At 34.7% G+C, this 21,461-nt stretch overlaps 1 protein-coding gene across 1 annotated transcript; it reads right to left on the bottom strand.

Annotated features, from left to right (window-relative positions):
• Positions 1–19,458: 19,458 nt before the first annotated feature.
• On the bottom strand, positions 19,459–21,250 carry LOC107934305 (LIM domain-containing protein PLIM2b). Its single transcript, XM_016866686.2, has 5 exons — positions 20,903–21,250; positions 20,716–20,815; positions 20,551–20,573; positions 20,375–20,464; positions 19,459–19,977 (listed from the first exon to the last, which is right to left on the bottom strand). The coding sequence occupies exons 1-5, from the start codon at positions 21,035–21,037 to the stop codon at positions 19,702–19,704; spliced, it is 624 nt and encodes a 207-aa protein (XP_016722175.1). The 5' UTR covers positions 21,038–21,250; the 3' UTR covers positions 19,459–19,701.
• Between the last annotated feature and the right edge of the window lie 211 nt (positions 21,251–21,461).

Genomic DNA, 21,461 nt, shown 5'->3' with positions numbered 1-21,461 from the left:
GATCACAAATTCTTTACCTGTTTCTGGCTGAACTAATACTGGAGCTTCGTTCAAAAGAACTTTCAACTGATCAAAACTTTTTTTGACATTTCTCAGACCATTCAAACTTTACGTCTTTCTGAAGCAGTTTCGTTAACAGAGTCACATTCATTGAAAAACCTTTCATAAATCATCTATAATAGCCGACTAGTCCCAGAAAATTGTGGACTTCAGAAACATTTCTCGGAGGCTTCCAATCATTATTGCAGAAATTTTATTCGAATTGACTCGAATACCCGATGCTGACACAACATGCCCTAGAAAACCAACCTCGTGCAACCAGAATTCACATTTACTAAACTTTACATACAACTATTTATCACACAGAGTCTGTAACACAATTCTTAAGTGCTCGGCGTGTTCAGTTTCATCTTTTGAATAAATCAAAATATCATCTATGAACACAACAAAAAATCAATCTAGATATGGTCTAAAGATCTAATTCATCAAATCCATCAATATAGCAGGTGCATTCATTAATCCGAAAGGCATATCGGAGTTTTTGGCACATCGGAGTTTTTGACTCTCAACTAGTAATAACTCAATCTCAAATATATATTTGAAAACACTGTAGCCCTTTTCAATTGATCAAACAAATAATCTATTCTGGGCAAAGGATACTTATTCTTGATGGTCACTTTGTTGAGTTGTTAGTAGTCTATACACATTCTCATCGTACCATCTTTCTTTTTCACAAACAAAACAGGAGCACCCCAAGGCGAGAAACTCAGACGTGCAAATCCTCTATCGGTTAACTCTTGCAACTGAAATTTCAATTCTTTTAACTCTGTCAGAGCCATTCTGTATGGAGATATCAATATTGGCGTAGTCCCTAGCACTAGTTCAATGCCAAACTTAACCTCACGAATTGGTGGTAATACCGGTAACTCTTCAGGAAACACATTCGGATACTCACTCACAACTGGCACCGATCCAATCTTCTTTTCAATCACTTTCATATATAACACATAAGCAAAATAAGCTTCGCAACCCTTTTTCACATATTTTTAAGCTAGCATCGATGAAATCAATGCCAGTAAACCTTTCAAATCATCTGACTCAATTCGGATAATCTCATTATTCTGACACCTCAAATCAATCATCTTTCATTTACAGTTCACAATGGCATCATGTAGTATTAGCCAATCCATACCCAGAATTATATCAAATTCATCAAACGTTAACAACATTAGATTGGCCGGAAAACAACAATCTCTAATCATCAATGGATAGTTCTTGCACACCTTATCAACCAACACACACTTGCCTAAGGGGTTCGGTACTCTAATTACAAATTCAATAGACTCTATAGGCAAAGTCTTACTGGATACTAAATTCACACATACATACGAATGAGTTGATCCAGGATCTATCAATACAATAACTTTAGTATTATAAAGAGTAAAAGTACCGGTAATAACGTCTGGTGATACTGCATCTTCCCGTGCACGAATAGCATAAGCTCAGGCAATTGCTCGAGCCTTAGATCTCAAAGTAGAATCTCTAGTTGCTCTTTGGCTACCGTTCACATTTCCCATGTTTTCTGGGTGGTCTACCTCTAGCCGTAGTGTTACTCGGCTTCGTACTCTGGACATTATCTTTTTCAGCTAACTCTAGCAGTCTTTGATAAAATGATCCAATGATCCACATTTAAAACAAGCCCATTCTTTGAATCGATAAGCACCAAAATATCTGTTTCCACAATATTTGCACTCGGATCGATTCTGTCTCACACTACCAACACTAGCAACCGATATAGCTTGAGCTCTAGAACCCGTTGGTTGTCTTTCATGATCTCTATTTGAACGTCCTATAGATGCATTGGAACGATTAAACGAGTCTCGAAATTTCTTTGTTGCATACTGAAAAGACTTACTAGTCGATCTCTTTCTCGAATCTCTGGCCTTGAAATCAGCTTTTCGCTTTTCTTTGTTGAGTCCCTCGGCTTTACAAGCCCTTTCAACTAAAACAACAAATTCTTTGATTTTAAGAATCCCAACCAATAGTTTTATATCTTTATTCAGTCCGTTCACAAATCTTTTGCACATGATTTCTTCAGTGGCCACATATTCCTAAGCATATCTACTTAAGTGTATGAATTCTCTTTCGTATTTGGCAACGATTATCCGACCTTATTTCAACTCTAAAAACTCCTTATGTTTTTCATCAAGGAATAACTGACTTATATACTTTTTATGGAACTCCGATTGGAAAAATTCCCACGTGACTCGTTCTCTCGGTACTACCGATATCAAGGTCTTCCACCAATGATAAGCGTTATCTCTGAGTAAGGACACCACATACTTGATACATTCATCGGGAATACATGACAGTTCCTCAAATACTCGAATTGTATTCTCGAGCCAAAACTCAGCTTTCTCAGCATCATTGTCAACTATAGCTCAAAACTATTCAGCTCCATGTTTTCGGATTCTATCAACCGGTGGCTTATTCAATGGTATCGGATCTATTACTTGCAGTGCAATCGGGACTTGCTGGGGAATAGGTGGGGGTAGAGGTTGTTGAGCGGTCGGATTCGTCCGAACGAATTCCGCAAACCACTCATTCAAAATTTGGAAGAAGACTTGTTTTGCCTCTCCCTCGAAACTACTCATTGTTGGCCTAGAATCGGCTGGTGCTGCTCCTCGAGTGGGAGGAGGCGCATTACTTTCAACATCATCGGCTACCACTCGTTGGGGATCCATTACTATACGAAAACACATTTTAACTTGTCAGAAATCATCACACTATCACAATTTGTATATATAGTATGTATAGCTAAACTCTCACATGCTACGTTAGTCCTAGAATCGACTAAACTATAGCTCTGATACCACTAAATGTAATATCCCTTACCCGTAACCAAAGCTGGAACAGGGTACAAGGCATTACCGGACTTACATCGAAACATTTAGTCACTTTTCACAACATAAACTTACATGCAATTTAAAACTTTTATACATTCATCCACATTGTCCCTTATAAGGTTCTACGATACCTTAAAACATGCTTAAAAGGGATTCTAGACTAAACCGATAACTCGAGAAAACTTTACAAAACTTAGAAAATTTTCCTCACTACATGGGTCACACGCCCGTGTACCCAGGTCGTGTCACTCACAAGGCCAAGAGACACGCCATTGTCTTAGGCCGTGTGGATACAGGGCATACCTACTGACTTGCATTACATGGCTAGACCACACGCCCATGTGTCTAGCCCGTATGCCTTATACACACTCGTGTCCGGGCTGTTTGCTTGATCGTGCCAAAACTAGCTTACATTCTGTTTCTGACATCAGCAATCCAATAAGGGGCATACGGTCAAGGCACACGTCCATGTCCTCAGCCCGTGTGGCATATTAGATTCCAAAATTAAGGTGTAGACTTCACACGATCAAGGTACACACCCATGTCCCTAAGCTGTGTCTTCCATACGACTAAGACACATGGTTGTGTCTTAGCCCGTGTGGCTACATTGAACCTAAAATAAAATATGTAGGGGACATACGGCCGAAATACATGCCCATGGGGCAGACACACTGCCTAGACACACGCCCGTATGCCTAACCCTGTGGACAACTTAAGGCTATTTTCCAAGCCTATTTGCCACCCTCAAACTCAATTCCATAAGCACACTTTCACAAGCCATTAACAAGGTTCAACATCACATATAATGGCTCACAAATAACCTCATTCAAGCCTAGTTCGTACCAAATCTAACAACATCAAAAGCATGCTTCATGCATCACAATTCAACAACAAAACCACATACCAAAATATGCCATCACATAGGCATTATATATACATCACAAAATAAGAGCCAACTTCATCTTTTAGAGCCAAATACAATGGCCACAACTAACCACATTTACAAGCCAAAATATATTCTATGACACTAGCCTATACATGCTATATACCAATATATACATAACTTCAAAAGTACCAAAATGTTGATTGATAGTGCGATGATGTTTCCCTATGATCTCTGAATCCGAGTTAGCTTCGATGATCTATAAAATAGTGGAAAGATAAACACAGTAAGCTTAAAAAGCTTAGTAAGTCATATACAAGTAAAACATCACATGCATCAATATTACTTCCACCAATTAAACAAATTATGAATAAGGATACACAATGTACATTCAAGCTCACAAACCTTTTTCATATTACACATCTTCAATACCATATTTGAATTCATCAAATACCTTACTTTCCGTTACCCATATAAGTTTCGTACATACCGGTGTCACTTCATTCACTTACACATTCTTCCTCAACTTAACTTTACCCGATGAACCATTCAGAATTGTCAAGGATACTCGGTAAACACATATCAATGCCACTATTCCACACAGGGTCTTATACGAAATCGATTAACGATGCCGATGTCCCACACATGGTATTATACGTAATCATAATACAATGCCACTGTCCCACACAGGGTCTTACATGTAATCACATCTCGGTAACCTAATGTCATGACATTTGTATCCTATACTATTCCTAAGGTTCATACGGGGCTTTCGGATTGTCGCAACTTTGTCGATTCTTGCTTATATTTGATCTCTTGACATTCATGGCAATTCAATAGCAATATAACACAATTATATCAATGTAACAACATTTATTTGCATATAGACTTACCTCGTAGTCGAAATAAAAAGTTAGGTCGACTATTTGATAACTTTTGTTTTCCCCCGATCTAAATCCGATTTCTTTTGTTCCTGATCTAATTACAATCAAAATTAACTCATTCAATTACAATAAAAATCAACTCATTCAGTCACTTATTCATTCAAATTCACTTAAAAACACTTAAAAGGGTATTTTTCACTTTAGTCCCTAAAGTTTCACATTTCTTACAATTGAGTCATTATTTCAAAACAACATAAAATACATTAAATTCACTTTAGCCCATGCTTAGACGAATTTTCTTTAGCTCCCTAGCAGCCCAATAATCACATTTATTTCACATTTCAACCACACATTTTCAACATTTCTCAATTTAATCCCTAATAAGTATTTTTACCAAAAATCACTTAACAAAACTTGTATATTAAACACCAAGCTTTCATTTTTCATCATTAAACATTCAAGAACACAAACACTCATCAATGGCATATCACACAATCATGAAAACTTTCAAAAATTAAGACATTGGCTAGCTAGAACACGAAGCAACGATCTCAAAAACGTAAAAATTATCAAAAATCGAACACAAATCATACATCAAATTAGCCACCAAAGTCCCGAATGTATAAAAGCTTCAAACCCTATTTCTTTTACTGATTTTTAGCTATGCATAAGAAATAAAATGACTTCTTTTTTACTTTGTTTTATTTATTTTACTCTAATTTACTAATTTACCTATTTACCCTTATTAATACCTTTATAAAATACCTAACACATGCCCATATATGTCAATATCCATTATCAAAGGTCAAATTGACATGAAAGGACCTCCACTTAAAAGCCAAGGTTAAATAGCACCTTTAGCAAATAGCATGCAACTTTTACATTTTATAAAATTAGGTCATTTTTCGTAATTACACATTCAAATGCTAAAATTACTTCACGAAACTTTCACACGTAGCAATTAACATGTTTTAAACACCAAAAATAATATTAAAATAATTTTACGACCTCAAATTTGTGGTCCCAAAACCACTGTTCTGACTAGGGTCTAAACCGAGCTGTTACATTGTTGTTGTTTGCATCTAGCATGAGTACACCCCTTACAGTGTGCATATTGTAAGCTCGAACGGCATACATCACCTCTCATTCACTGGAAGTACTCAATAAATGCTTAAAATTGGATTTTAGCCATGAAAACCTCAATGTAACACCCCTTACCTGTATTTGATGCCGGAACAGGGTTCAAGGCATTACCAGACTTACAACATAATATTTATACAATTATGAGTTATAAAACTTGCGTACAAATTTAAAACTTTTAACTAACATCACATTGTATCTTAATCAAGCCTACGAGGCCTAAAAAATGCATTAGAACTGGTTCGGGACTAAATCGATAACTCGAAAAACTTTTACGAAACTTAGAAAAATTTTAACTCTGCAAGGATCACATGCCCGTGTGGCCCGGCCGTGTCACACGCCCGTGTGCCCCGGCCGTGTGTAATATCCTGAATTAGGGTTTAATCGGAATAGTGGTTTTGTGACCACAAATCCGAGATAGAAATAATAATTTTATAATTATTTTGATGATTATGATATGATTGCATGATTGTGTGAAAATTTCGTGATGAAATTCTATGCCTAAAGTGCTTAAATTGAAAGTAGGGACTAAATCGAATAAGTTGCAAAACTTGCATTCTAGAAGTTTTTAGTATGAAATTGTTTTGAAATATTAATGAGGAGGTCTTAAGTAGCAATTTGACCAATTTTAAGTTCATGGACAAAATTAAGACATGGAAGGAATTTTTGGAAAGTTTAGTAGTAAGGGTATTTTGGTTATTTAGTTATTAAAATGAATTAAAAACAAAATTAAAAGCCAATTTTTGTCCATCTTCTTCATTAGGCCGAAATTTCAAGGGTTCTCCATAGCTAGGGTTTGTTTCAAGCTTCCAAGCTCCATAATCAAGAAAAACGAGATTCAAGTCGCGATCGAGGAAAAGAAAAGATTGTGGACTAAATTGCAAAATCTTTATATTTTGGTACTAAGGTAAGTTCATGTGTAAATAATGTAGCATAAATGTTATTTTTAAGTTATTAATGTTAATTATATGATATGCTGATTTTTAATCGTGAAATATTATGCTTTGTGGTTAATGTTGAGTAATATGCAAATTACGTTTACTACTTGATAAATATGAATTACTACCGAGTAACGGTTCCGATATTCCATGGAAGACGGCAAATGTGAGATCGAGGGAAAAAGCCCGTTTGAACCTTAGGAATAGATTAGGATACAAGTGACATGTCACTAGGATGGTTGAGCATCCGAACTTGTTGAGTTGAGTCCGAGTTCACTTATGGATGCAAATGTCCAAACTCGTTGAGTTGAGTCCGAGTTCGTGAGATGTAACTAGGCATCCGAACTCGTTGAGTTGAGTCCGAGTTCACTTATGGGCGGGTTACATGGTAGCTTGATTACATATGAGGCACTTATGTGCAAATTATCCGTGTATCCGAGTTGTATTCCGATGTGTTCAACGGGTGAAATTTCTAGTGAAATGGAAGAACACTTAAGATGCAAGCGATGTTTTGGTAAGTGTTGTGAAATGGACACTTTGGACAGGTATGTTCTTAACCCCCGGGTTGAAAATAGATACAACAATGATAAGGTGGTAAGATGAGGAATGATGTTTAGAAATGTGATATATGTTTTGGTGATACCATACTAAAGTTGTTTGGTATATTTGTATTGTTATGTTACTTGTTATTTACATATGAACTTACTAAGCATTTATGCTTACTCCCTCCTCTTTATTTACTGTAGTTTTGAACAAGCCAGCTCGGGAATCGGGATGGGTCGAAGGTTCGATCACACTATCCAAAGGACTTTCATCTGGGTAAATGGCTTGTAAAACTTAAGTATGGCATGTATAGCAATATGCTTGTTTTGTGTAAATAATTTTATGATATGGCCATGTTTGGTTGAGAAAATGTTTGATATTGATAAGTTTTGGTGATGGCTAATTTAGATCATGTTTGATATTATGGAAGTTTAATAGGTTATCTAGTTCATAAAAATTCATGGAAAGATGAAACTTGCCTTAAAACAGAATATTGCTGCAGCAATGACATGAATTTGAAAAATCACTAAAAATAGTATAAATGGAACTAAATGATGAGTAAGTTATGAAATTGAAGCTTAATGAGTCTATTTTCATGTGGATTGAACAAAACAGGCATATAAATTATATTTTATGAGATATTTAAACTTTTGTAAAACAGGGCCAGAGTGATTTCTGGATCCCCTGTTCTGACTTTAAAAATTCATAATAAATTTTAAAAAAATAATTAGAAGTTGTTATTTATATGTACAGGTTCTTTATTGAGTCTAGTTTTAATAGAAACAAACCTCATAGTCATTTAATTTCTGTATAGAGAAATATCTGATTCGTAATACACAGAGGTCAGAGCAGTCGAACCCTGAAACAGGGGAGACTTTAACTAATAAACTGTACTAATTGGCCCAACCAAAAATTCTAGAAAAAATTTAGTAAATAGATATATGAGTCTAGATTTAGGGAAAATTTACAGATATAGATTTTGAGTTTCGTAACTCGAGATATGATTTTTCTTGTAACTGTGACGCGGGTAGTTAGAAAACTGTGAATGTAGAAATAAATGATTTGAAGTTCTTAATTTGATAAATATTGTTCGGTAACCCCTCAAACTCGACTTCGGCGATGGTCTCGGGCGTGGGGGCGTTACATTTAGTGGTATCAGAGCAGGTTTAGTCAGTTCTCGGACTACGTGTTGTATGTACGGATTTTGCTATACATGCCATATGTATGAATTGTGATAGTGTGACGACTTCTGACCTTTTTAAATGATTTTTATATAGTAAATGGATCCCGATCCAGCTATGGCAGATGAAATAGAGAGTAATGCGCCAGCTCCGGCTGAAGGGGCAGCACCGACTGAAAACCCACCTCCTACTGTTGGTCAGGGAGGAGGAGAAAGGGATCGGGAAGCCTTTCTCCAAATGATGAGTGCATGGTACACTGAGTTTGTTCGTACGAACCCAAATGTACGACCTCCCCCACCTCCCCCAATTCCTCAACCTATGCCTCCGATGCCTCAAGGAGTGGATATGATAAAATTTCATAGAACCCCCGTTGATAGAATTCGTAAACAAGGGGCTGAAGAATTTAGAGCAAATATTGATGATGATGCAGAGAAAGCAGAGTTTTGGCTTGAAAATTCTGTCCGGGTATTTGATGAATTATCTTGTACACCTGAAGAATGTTTGAAATGTGCTACATCTTTGTTGAGAGATTCAGCCTATAATTGGTGGAAGACTTTGATTTCGGTGGTACCGAACGAGAGGGTAACCTGGGAATTCTTTCAAGAAGAGTTTCGGAAGAAATATATTAGTGAAAGATTTATTGATCAGAAATGTAAAGAGTTTCTTGAGCTGAAGCAAGGTAATATGACAGTCTCAGAATATGAAAGAGAGTTTGTTCGATTGAGTAAGTATGCTAGGGAATATGTTCCTACAGAAGCCAAGATGTGCCGACGATTTGAAGACGGGCTCAACGAAGACATTAAGGTATTTGTCGGGATCCTTGATCTGAAAGAAATGGTAGTACTGGTTGATCGAGCTTGTAAGGCTGAAGAACTACTGAAGGAAAAGAAAAAGGTAGAATCTGAAACACAAAATTGGAAGAAAAGACCAATGAGTAATGCACCTTCACAGCAACCCGGAAAGTCAATAAATATGAATCCTCGTTCCCAAGTTTCAGCTGGGCAATCATATGGAAATTTTAAGAAGCAGAATGTGGGTCCTAAATCTCAGACTACTTCTGCGGCTAGTGTGGGAAATACGAGATTTGTTAAACCCGAGTGCCAGCAGTGTGGTAGAAATTATTTTGGTCCGTGCAGAGCAAATGAATGTTTTCGATGTGGTTCTCCGGATCATTTTATTAGAGACTGCCCAGAGAGAGCTGAGAAAGAAAAATTTCAGAGTGTAAAAGCTAGTGGTGCAAACTCGAGGGGAAGGTATCCGAGAAAAGCTGGAAGTGAAACAAGCAGTAAGAATGTAGCCAGAGATGCAGCAGTTAGATCTGAGGGAAGAGCTCCGGCTAGAACTTATGCTATTAAAGCGCGTGAAGATGCTTCCTCACCCGATGTGATTACCGGTACATTTTCTCTTTATGATATTAATGTTATTGCTTTGATTGATCCTGGTTCTACTCATTCATATGTATGCATGAAACTGGTGTCTAGTATGAATATACTTGTTGAGAACACAGAATTTATGATTAGAGTGTCGAATCCACTAGGCAAATGCGTGATAGTTGATAAAGTAAGTAAGAAATAACCTTTAATGATACGGGATCAAATTTCAGAATCGGTTCTGATGGTTGTTTGATGTTTAAAAATCGGGTTTGTGTACCGAAAAATGATGAGTTGATTCAAAAGATTTTGCATGAAGCACATGATAGTTGTTTAGCGGTTCATCCGGGCAGTACGAAAATGTATAATGACTTGAAGAAAATGTACTGGTGGAGTGGAATAAAAAGAGATATTTCCGAGTTTGTATCAAAGTGCTTAGTTTGTCAACAAGTGAAAGCTGAACACCAAGTACCTTCGGGATTACTTCAGCCTATTATGGTTCCTGAATGGAAATGGGATCAGATTACTATGGATTTTATATCAGGGTTGCCGTTAACTCCAGGGAAGAAAAATGCCATCTGGGCAATAGTTGACAGACTGACTAAATCGGCTCATTTTATTCCGGTACGTACAGATTATTCTCTTAATAAGTTAGCTGAATTGTATATCCGAGAGATTGTTAGACTTCATGGGATACCTTTGTCAATCATTTCAGATAGAGATCCGAGGTTTACCTCACGGTTTTGGAAAAAGTTGCAAGAAGCATTAGGTACAAAGTTAAATTTCAGCACTGCCTTTCATCCACAAACTGATGGACAATCAGAGAGAGTAATTCAGATTCTTGAAGACATGCTCAGATGTTGCGTATTGGAATTTCAAGATAGTTGGGAAAGGTACTTACCATTGGTAGAATTTGCTTATAATAATAGTTATCAGACAAGTTTGAAGATGGCACCTTATGAAGCATTATATGGTCATAAATGTCGGACGCCATTATATTGGACTGAACTCAAGGAAAGTCAGATTTATGGAGTTGATTTAATAAAAGAAACCGAAGAAAAGGTGAAAGTGATTCAAGATTGTTTGAAAGCTGCTTCAGATAGACAGAAATCTTATGCAGATTTGAAACGAAAAGAAATGGAGTTTCAAGTTGGTGATAAGGTATTTTTGAAAGTGTCTCCATGGAAGAAAGTCCTTAGATTTGGACGAAAGGGCAAGTTAAGTCCGCGTTTTATTGGACCGTATGAAATAATTGAAAAAGTTGGACCCGTAGCATATCGGCTAGCGTTACCACCTGAATTAGAGAAGATTCATGATGTGTTTCATGTATCTATGTTACGTCGGTATCGTTTGGATCCTTCACATATAATTTCACCGACAGAAGTTAAACTACGACCGGATATGACTTATGAAGAATAACCGATTAAGATTTTAGCTCGAGAAGTCAAACAACTAAGAAATAAAAGTGTTGCACTTGTGAAAGTGTTATGGCAAAAGCATGGGGTAGAAGAGCCTACATGGGAACCTGAAGAAACTATGAGAAACCAATATCCACACCTGTTTACTGGTAAGATTTTCGAGGACGAAAATCCTTAAAAGGGGGGGAGAGTTGTAATATCCTGAATTAGGGCTTAATCAGAATAGTGGTTTCGTGACCACAAATCTGAGATAGAAATAATAATTTTATAATTATTTTGATGATTATGATATGATTGCATGATTGTGTGAAAATTTCGTGATGAAATTCTATGCCTAAAGTGCTTAAATTGAAAGTAGGGACTAAATCGAATAAGTTTCAAAACTTGCATTCTAGAAGTTTTTAGTATGAAATTGTTTTGGAATATTAATGAGGAGGTCTTAAATAGCAATTTGACCAATTTTAAGTTCATGGACAAAATTAGGACATGGAAGGAATTTTTGGAAAGTTTAGTAGTAAGGGTATTTTGGTCATTTAGTTATTAAAATGAGTTAAAAACAAAATTAAAAGCCAATTTTTGTCCATCTTCTTCATTAGGTCGAAATTTCAATGGTTCTCCATAGCTAGGGTTTGTTTCAAGCTTCCAAGCCCCATAATCAAGAAAAACGAGATTCAAGTCGCGATCGAGGAAAAGAAAAGATTGTGGACTAAATTGCAAAATCTTTATATTTTGGTACCAAGGTAAGTTCATGTGTAAATAATGTAGCATAAATGTTATTTTTAAGTTATTAATGTTAATTATATGATATGCTGATTTTTAATCGTGAAATATTATGCTTTGTGGTTAATGTTGAGTAATATGCAAATTACGTTTACTACTTGATAAATATGAATTGCTACCGAGTAACGGTTCCGATATTCCATGGAAGACGGCAAATGTGAGATCGAGGGAAAAAGCCCGTTTGAACCTTAGGAATAGATTAGGATACAAGTGACATGTCACTAGGATGGTTAAGCATCCGAACTCGTTGAGTTGAGTCCGAGTTCACTTATGGATGCAAATGTCTGAACTCGTTGAGTTGAGTCCGAGTTCACTTATGGATGCGAACGCCCGAGCTTATTGAGTTGAGTCCGAGTTCACTTATGGGCGGGTTACATGGTAGCTTGATTACATATGAGGCACTTATGTGCAAATTATCCGTGTATCCGAGTTGTATTCCGATCTGTTCAACGGGTGAAATTTCTAGTGAAATGGAAGAACACTTAAGATGCAAGCGACGTTTTGGTAAGTGTTGTGAAATGGACACTTTGGACAGGTATGTTCTTAACCCTCGGGTTGAAAATAGATACAACAATGATAAGGTGGTAAGATGAGGAATGATGTTTAGAAATGTGATATATGTTTTGGTGATACCATGCTAAAGTTGTTTGGTATATTTGTATTGTTATGTTACTTGTTATTTACATATGAACTTACTAAGCATTTATGCTTACTCCCTCCTCTTTATTTACTGTAGTTTTGAACAAGCCAGCTCGGGAATCGGGACGGGTCGAAGGTTCGATCACACTATCCAAAGGACTTTCATCTGGGTAAATGGCTTGTAAAATTTAAGTATGGCATGTATAGCAATATACTTATTTTGTGTAAATAATTTTATGATATGGCCATGTTTGGTTGAGAAAATGTTTGATATTGATAAGTCATAGTGATGGCTAATTTAGATCATGTTTGATATTATGGAAGTTTAATAGGTTATCTAGTTCATAAAAATTCATGGAAAGATGAAACTTGCCTTAAAACAGAATATTGCTGCAGCAATGACATGAATTTGAAAAATCACTAAAAATAGTATAAATGGAACTAAATGATGAGTAAGTTATGAAATTGAATCTTAATGAGTCTATTTTCATGTGGATTGAACAAAACAGGCATATAAATTATATTTTATGAGATATTTAAACTTTTGTGAAACAGGGCCAGAGTGATTTCTGGATCCCCTGTTCTGACTTTAAAAATTCATAATAAATTTTACAAAAATAATTAGAAGTTTTTATTTATATGTACAGGTTCTTTATTGAGTCTAGTTTTAATAGAAACAAACCTCATAGTCATTTAATTTCTGTATAGAGAAATATCTGATTCGTAATACACAGAGGTCAGAGCAGTCGAACCCTGAAATAGGGGAGACTTTAACTAATAAACTGTACTAATTGGCCCAACCAAAAATTCTAGAAAAAAATTAGTAAATAGATATATGATTTAGGGAAAATTTACAGATCTAGATTTTGAGTTTCGTAACTCGAGATATGATTTTTCTTGTAACTGTGACGCGGGTAGTTAGAAAGCTGTGAATGTAGAAATAAATGATTTGAAGTTCTTAATTTGATAAATATTGTTCGGTAACCCCTCAAACTCGACTCCGGCGATGGTCTCGGGCGTGGGGGCATTACACCGTGTCACTCACATAGCCAAGAAACACGCTCGTGTCTCAGGCTGTGTGGACATCCGAATTGGAATCACATGGCCGTGCCCCAGCCCGTGCTCAACCCCGTGGAGGTCACTAACTTACCTCACACGGCCAGACCACACGCTCGTGTGAACAGACAGTGTGCATCACACGGCCATCAGACACGTCCGTGTCCAGGCCATGTGGAAACAGGGCATACATACTGACTTGCATCACACGGCCGGAGACACGCCCGTGTGCCATGGCCGTGTGAAAACTAGAGTGTACACTGACTTGGGTCACACAGCCAGCCACACGCCCATGTGCCAGCCCGTGTGCCACACACGGCCAATAAACTCGTGTGTCTAGGCTGTGCCAAACCTGTAGGGTATACTGACTTAAATCGAAGGGCTACCCAAGGGACGGACGGTCGTGTACCAAGACTATGTGTTACACACGTTCGAGCCACACGCCCGTGTGCTTGGCCATGTAGAGTAAAAATAGTCTTGGTTTAAGCCACATTTCTCACCCTCCATAAACATACCTAAACCACATCATCTCATACCATTTCAATGCATTCAAAGGCAGCCAAAGCATGCTAATCCATACACATAACATGCCATCTAACCACAACCATTTCAACTACTAAATTCCATATTCAAAACATGCCAAATCAATATACTAAATTATGCCAATACAAAGCATTATATACATCACATATATCATTTATCAAACACATACTTTAGGCCAACTTAAATGGCCAATACAACAAACATTTATAAGCCAAATCATATAGCCAAAATCACAACTCAAAACATACCATCTTAACCCTAGCCTATACATGCCATATACCATATATACAAGTTTCAAAAGTACCAACAAAATGATCGATAGTGTGATGATGTTTCCCGACGATCCCCGAGTTTGAGCTACCTTCAATTATCTATAAAACATGGAAAGAACACACAAAGTAAGCTTTAAAAGCTTAGTAAGCCATACACAAATAAATTACCACATAAATCAATTACATTTTCATCCATGAGCAAAATATGAGTAATCATATATAGATACAAAAACCTTTCTCAATGACTACTTATTCAAATTCACATGTAATTTCATTAAATACTTCTCCTTTCAATACTCATAAGCATCTCGTACATACTTGAGTCACTTAGCTCATTCACACATTCTTTCTCGACTTAACTTTGCCCATTGAACTATTCAGAATTGTTAAGGATACTCAAAAATCACATAAACTCGTACAATGCCATATCCCAGATATGGTCTTACATGTTATCACATATCGATGCCATTGTACCAGACAGGGTCTTATACGAAATCACATAACGATGCCGATGTCCCAGACATGGTCTTATACATAAACATAATACAATGCCAATTTCCCAGACATGGTCTTACATGTAATCACATCTCAGTAATCCTAATGTCATGACATTTGTATCCTATACTATTCCTAGGTTCGTACGGGGCTTTCGGACATCGTAACTCTATCGATTCTTACTCGTACTCGATCATTCAATATTCATAGCAATTCAATGACAATTAAACATATACAGTTCGATTTAAATACATATTTACATATGTACTTACCTTGTATATACAATGAACGGATCGAGTCGACTATTCAACAACTTTCGTTTTCCCTCGATCTAGATCCGATTTTTTTCGTTCTTCATCTATATTTATTCAAAATCAATCCATTTAATCACTAACTCAGCCAATTTAGTCTTTAAACACATTTTAAGCCAATTTGCACTTTGGCCTTAAACTTTCACATTTCTTACAATTTAGTCCCTATTTCATAAAAACACAATTTTCAACAATTTCAATTAAACCCAAGCTAGCCGAATTTCTATAGGCTTCTTAGCAGCCCACATTTATCAAATTTTCACGCATTTAACCACACATTTTCATCTTTACACAAATTGACCCTTTTTATGCAAATTTCACTAAAAATCACTTTACGAAACATGATAATCTATCATCAAAAATTCATATTTCATCATCAAATGCGAAAAAACACAATAAATCATCAATGGAAACTCTCAAAATCTTTAAGAGTTTCAAAAATTAAAACACGAGCTAGCTAGTACTCAAAGCAACGATCACAAAAGCATAGAAATCATTAAAAACCGAGCTCAAAACATACCTTAATCAAGCCATAAGCTAGCCGAACCCTAAATGCTCTCCAAGCTTTATTTTCTTTGTATTTTTTGCAATGGATGATGAAAATAAGAATGATTTTGGCTTTTATTTTTACTAATATTAACATTATTAACCAATGTACAACTTTAACCTTAATGAAACCATTATACATTCACCTAACACATGCCCATTTATGTCAAATTTCACTATCAATGGTCAAATTGACATGCAAGTGCTCCACACTTCCTTTTATAACTAATTAGTACTTTTAATAATTAGAATGCAACTTTTGCATTTTACGTGATTAAGTCATTTTCCTCAAATTGAGCTATTAAACGATAAAATTAGCTCACAAAATTTTCACACATACATACAATCATGCTATAACCATATAAAATAATATTAAAATAATTTTTTGACATCGGATTCGTGGTTCCAAAACTACTGTTTCGACTTAGCTAAAATCGGGTTGTTACACTCAAACCCGTAAATTTTCCCTCATTGGGTGGGCGTCCAAGTAAGTTATAGCAAAGGGCAGCCGGCCTAGATATCGAACTTATATTCGTGACTGCATTCCCATCGATGGGGAGCCCGAGTTGCAGTGTAATATCCTGTAGAGTGATGGTGCACTCCCGACACGACAAATGAAATGTATGGGTCTCCAAACGTCATCGCTTGACCAAAGCAGATATTAAGTTGTATCGCAAATCAAAGGTCCAAATCAATGCCGCTAATCTGAATCCGGGTAACTCCAAGTATGGCATGAGGCGTTCATTTGGCAGATAGCCTACACTATTCACATGACCCCTCAATGCTCGGTATTGTCCCTGAGATTATTAAATTAGTAAAATAGTTAATATAATCTAATTTAATTCCGTAAATGACGCGAGTAACAAATAACAATTTCATTATCATCTCATTAATAATATTTGATATGTGATCATCATTATTAATTAAAAAACTTATTTGTTGCAAATCTACAATTAAAAAAAAGGAATTCATTTAGTTTGTTGCAAAAAACACAGTAAAGAATATTATATACTAAACTGAGATAATTAATTTTGATAATTAATTTCTAGAGGGTCCATTTTCAACAATTATCAAAACACATTAATATTATACATACAATAAATAATACGATAAATATAGTACAATGATAATATAATTACAATAAAAAATATCTCATAAATTCCCATATTTTACCTACATAAAAAAATTATGTTAGTTTACAATAATAATATAATTAAAATAAACATAAACTATCTAAACATAAAAAACATACAAATTGACAAAAAATAAAATAGAAACATACATGTTTAGTTTATTTCAAACAACCTCTAAAATTATATAAAAATAAATTTAATCAACATTTCAATAAATAAATAAAAATTGTCAAATAAATAAAAAAAACAAATAAAATTACATTATAACAAATCACAATACAAATTAAACTAAACAAATAATTTATAACCTAATCATAAATTACTAACAAAATAACTTTAAAAAATTAAAAAAAATTACATTCATAAAAAATCACAATAAACACTAAACTAAACACAAACAATTTATAACCTAATCATAAATTACTAACAAAATAACTTTCAAATAATTAAAAAATTTTAAATTCATAAAAATTACAATAAACACAAACAATTTATAACCTAACCATAAATTACTAACAAAATGACTTTAAAATAATTTTAAAAAGAATAAAAAAATTTACATTCATAAAAAATCACAAAACACTAAACTAAACACAATCAAAAAAATAACATAAAAAATAACTAATCCCTTTAAATTAAAAAAAATTAATTACTAACAAACATATCTTATTTTTTCCCTTTCTTTCCTTTGTTTTTTCTCATTGCCGAAACCCTTCTACAAGGGGGACCATGGTTATAAGGTACCCAATCCTCATTTTTTGTCCCTTGGACGGGACTAAATACTGCAAATTTGCAGTGCACAGCTGCTAACGGAGGGGACGACTCACTGGCACCAGTGCCGCTTGTCAAGGAGGTGTGACTGGTGCCACCAGTCCATGTGGCACCAATGTGGTGCGGGCAGATGGGTCGTATTTTGACCGTATTTAAGGTTTTTTTAATTGTGGTGCCGCCTATGAGAGAGGCACCACTAATAAAATAATATTTTAAAAAAATAAAAAATAAATTTTAGAACAAAAATGATGGTGCCGTCTATGAGATAGGCACCACCCCTATTGACATACCATTTTAGTATTTAATCCTATTAACATACCATTTTAATATTTAATTTTTTTACATTATTGAGGTAAAAAAGTCACCAAATATCATAACTAAAATTTTTAATGGAATTGTTATGATGATGTAATAGAACCTAAATTATTTGAATACCAAACCAAAGTGAAAGATATTTTAGAAGCACAATTGACTTGGGAAATTTTGCTTTTCAATCTACAACCACACTGAGAATCACTTTTTGTAAATTTTTCACTTTTTGTAAATTTTTCCCATACATTTATTATTATATTTTTTAAATATCTTTATGTATTTTTATATATTTCTTTGAATTTTTTAGAATTAGGATCAAATTGAGATCATTTATCAACTTTAAAAGTTATTTTTTTTAAAATACAGCTAAATCGATATAATATGTGAAAGTTGATGGCTAAATTTGTTATTATAGTAATTTTTCAACTACCACATCACCCCGTTAGTGCAGTTAAGAGAAATGAACAAAAAAAAACTCAATTAGTTGAATGATCAATTTAAAAAAAATATAGTTGAGTGGTAAAAAAAAAAACAAATCCATAATTGAGTGACCAAACTAAAAAAAATCATAATTGGGTGATAAAAAAAACCATAGTAGGATAACTTGTGATATAGTTTATCCATTTTTATTTTTTGTTACAATATAAAAGGAAGGAGAATAATAATATTTAAAAGGGTGTGATCTAAATTCTAATAAAATCTTAAATAACCTTAAACTCATTTTCACTCAAAATCTAAAAATCAACAAATTTGAACATTGGCACTTTAAAACAAGAAGGGAGAATGTGTAAAGAAATTGTTGAAATCAAAGTTTGAAGAGGTAAAATAAAAAGATTATGTTTACTTTGTCATTTATTCATCCAACAACTCTTAAAATCTCCACTCAAAAAATCCAAGATTGAAACTTGATTTTTTGTTTTGTTTTTCAAACTTGTTTAAGTGGAAATTGTATTGAAAATCGAACTTACCAAATACAACTAATTGAATTGAAATCAATATTTGATGAAGAAATGAGAGAAAATGGATGCAATTTTGGTGTAGAAACCAATGTAATTGCCTCCTAACCGCTACCTTCCAGAAATTTAAATATGAAAATGCCCTTGGGTAAATGACGACAAAAGGACCTCTTTTCTAGCTAACTCTATTTTTCAGTTCTAAGACATTGACTCATACAATTTAGTCTAAAAACCAAAATTCTAATTAATCACTTCCATCTATTAATGCAACTTATTAGCTCTACTAACATGAAAATCTAAAATCATGCTCATTCTCGGAAATGACTTGGTTGGAAATTTCGAAACTAAATCAAATTCCAGTCACAAAAAAATTGAAATCCCTAAAAAAAGAATGCATTGCAAATATCATTACATATATATATAACAAGTCAATACAAAAAACAAAACGTGAACAAATCGAACAAGATGTTCAACTTTAATGATCAGATGATCTATCACCCTTTCAAACAATATCAAAAGTAAAATAAAAAAATTAAAAAATACAACTCTAAAATAATAATAAGAAAGAACAATGTTGGGATTTTATAAATAAACCATGGTGGTGTATTAAAAATTTATAATTAATTAAGATTTGTCTTCAGAGTCATCTTCATCAGCGGCGGTTTCTCGTTGATCTGCTTGGTTTTCAGCTAATTTTGGAGATGCAGAACTATTGTTTCTCTTGTGGGAAGCCGCTTGGAGGACATGGGCGTAGTTGCCTTTCACCATGAAAAGCTGCGCAAAATGGTGTTTACAATAGAGGACCCCATCTAGAGCAGCATAAGAAGAGTGTGTTAATGCGCACCCTCCATGGGCACACCTAAAGCATGTCTTGTGGAAACATTCCCCTTCCATTGTCACCTATTAGTGGTTTAAATTACATATTAATTTTATGCATCATTACATAAATAATTTTACAAGTGTTGATAAATAAATATAAACTGCCACACATAGAGACTAATAATCGTATAAAAAAATAACGGTTGAAAGTTTCGGAGTTGGAAAGAGGAGCTCCCTCTCTCTCTTCTCTTAGCTTTCTATTATGTTGAGAGTGAGTGTCCTCAACTAAGTCTTCTATTAGCTTGTAAGGGTTATGTGTCAATTGCGTATAGTCCACACGTCTGTAGTCATGTAGCATTTGATGAGGTGAGATGATGAGAATATTTCTAAAGTTGATTGAGTGAAATATTTGTTCATAATGATTGACTTAACGAGATCTTTCCGTTACAATGAAGACATATAAAAAGAATTTACGAACCTTTTCTAATGGGTACACTGTCTTGTGGCATGCAGCACACTTGTCTTGGGTTCCACAAAACAAGGATGAAAGTTTGTTTGGAGTCTTCACCTAACAAAGAGATATCGAGTATTGGTCATCAAAATACTAAATGAGTCTAATCAAAGTGCAAAATATAGAAAGGAAGGAAAATATACCTGATCAATTTGCCTTTCCTTTGCTGCAAAAGTGATAATCAAGAAAATTAAAGTTGTTAGCTACAGTAGGGTCAAAAACGAATTTATGCAAAGAAAAAAAAAAGGTTTCGAATTATGGTCATAAACAGAGAAAGAGAGAAAAAAAATTGGGTATTAGTTATTTACATGTTTGGAAATTCTTGCTGAAATTGCCAGATTCCTTAAATAATTGCTCAAAATGAGGCTTGCAGTAAAGAACTCCATCCATAGAAGAATAAGTACTCATCTGAGAAGGACAAAATACATATTTTATGTGAATTAATAAATAAATAAAAAGACAATTTCAAAAGGGTTTAAAAATCAAGAAACATACCACAAGGTTTCCCTTGCAATGGCTGCATTTGAAGCAAGTTTTATGGTAAGGAACTCCTTCAAGAGTTAACATATCCACAACATGAACGGTCTTGTCACAAGCTTTGCATTTGTCCAATGTTCCGGTGAATGCCATTTTCGTTTGAATTTGAGAAACTCTTTTGAAGATGTTTAAAAGAAAAAAGAAGAAGAAAAAACTATGCACTGAAACAATAGGTCCGAGGAACAAATAAAAGGAAAAGCAAGCTTGCCCTATTGTCGTCTGTGTTAAAAATAAAACCCTCTCGCTCTGTTTATAAAAACACTGATATATATCAGATTATAATGGAATTTTCATGCATTTGAGGTGGCGATTGGAGGACACGTGATTGGATATCCCGACATTTATGTGGGAAATTTGGGATGTTAATGTCTTAAACGTGGATGGAAACCCTGTTGAACTGGAGAGAAACAAGGCTCCTTCTTTTTGACCGCCAAATTTGGATGAAGCAACTTATGAGCTAGCTATTTTTTTGCTAGCATAGCAAGTTTAGCATCATCCATTTTTTTTATTGAATTAA

Source organism: Gossypium hirsutum, chromosome A08, assembly GCF_007990345.1.
Source record: "Gossypium hirsutum isolate 1008001.06 chromosome A08, Gossypium_hirsutum_v2.1, whole genome shotgun sequence".
NCBI classification, from domain to species: Eukaryota; Viridiplantae; Streptophyta; class Magnoliopsida; order Malvales; family Malvaceae; genus Gossypium; species Gossypium hirsutum.
Note: the sequence above shows the minus strand (reverse complement) of the source record. Positions and strands in the feature narration are given on the sequence as shown.

Excerpts from the sequence above, each read along its gene's own strand:
- LOC107934305 (XM_016866686.2), bottom strand. The coding sequence starts at position 21,037 with ATGGCATTCACCGGAACATTGGACAAATGCAAAGCTTGTGACAAGACC. Across the intron at positions 20,816-20,902 it reads ATTGCAAGGGAAACCTTGTG|ATGAGTACTTATTCTTCTAT; the intron begins GTATGTTTCTTG and ends TGTCCTTCTCAG. Across the intron at positions 20,465-20,550 it reads AGGAAAGGCAAATTGATCAG|GTGAAGACTCCAAACAAACT; the intron begins GTATATTTTCCT and ends TCTCTTTGTTAG.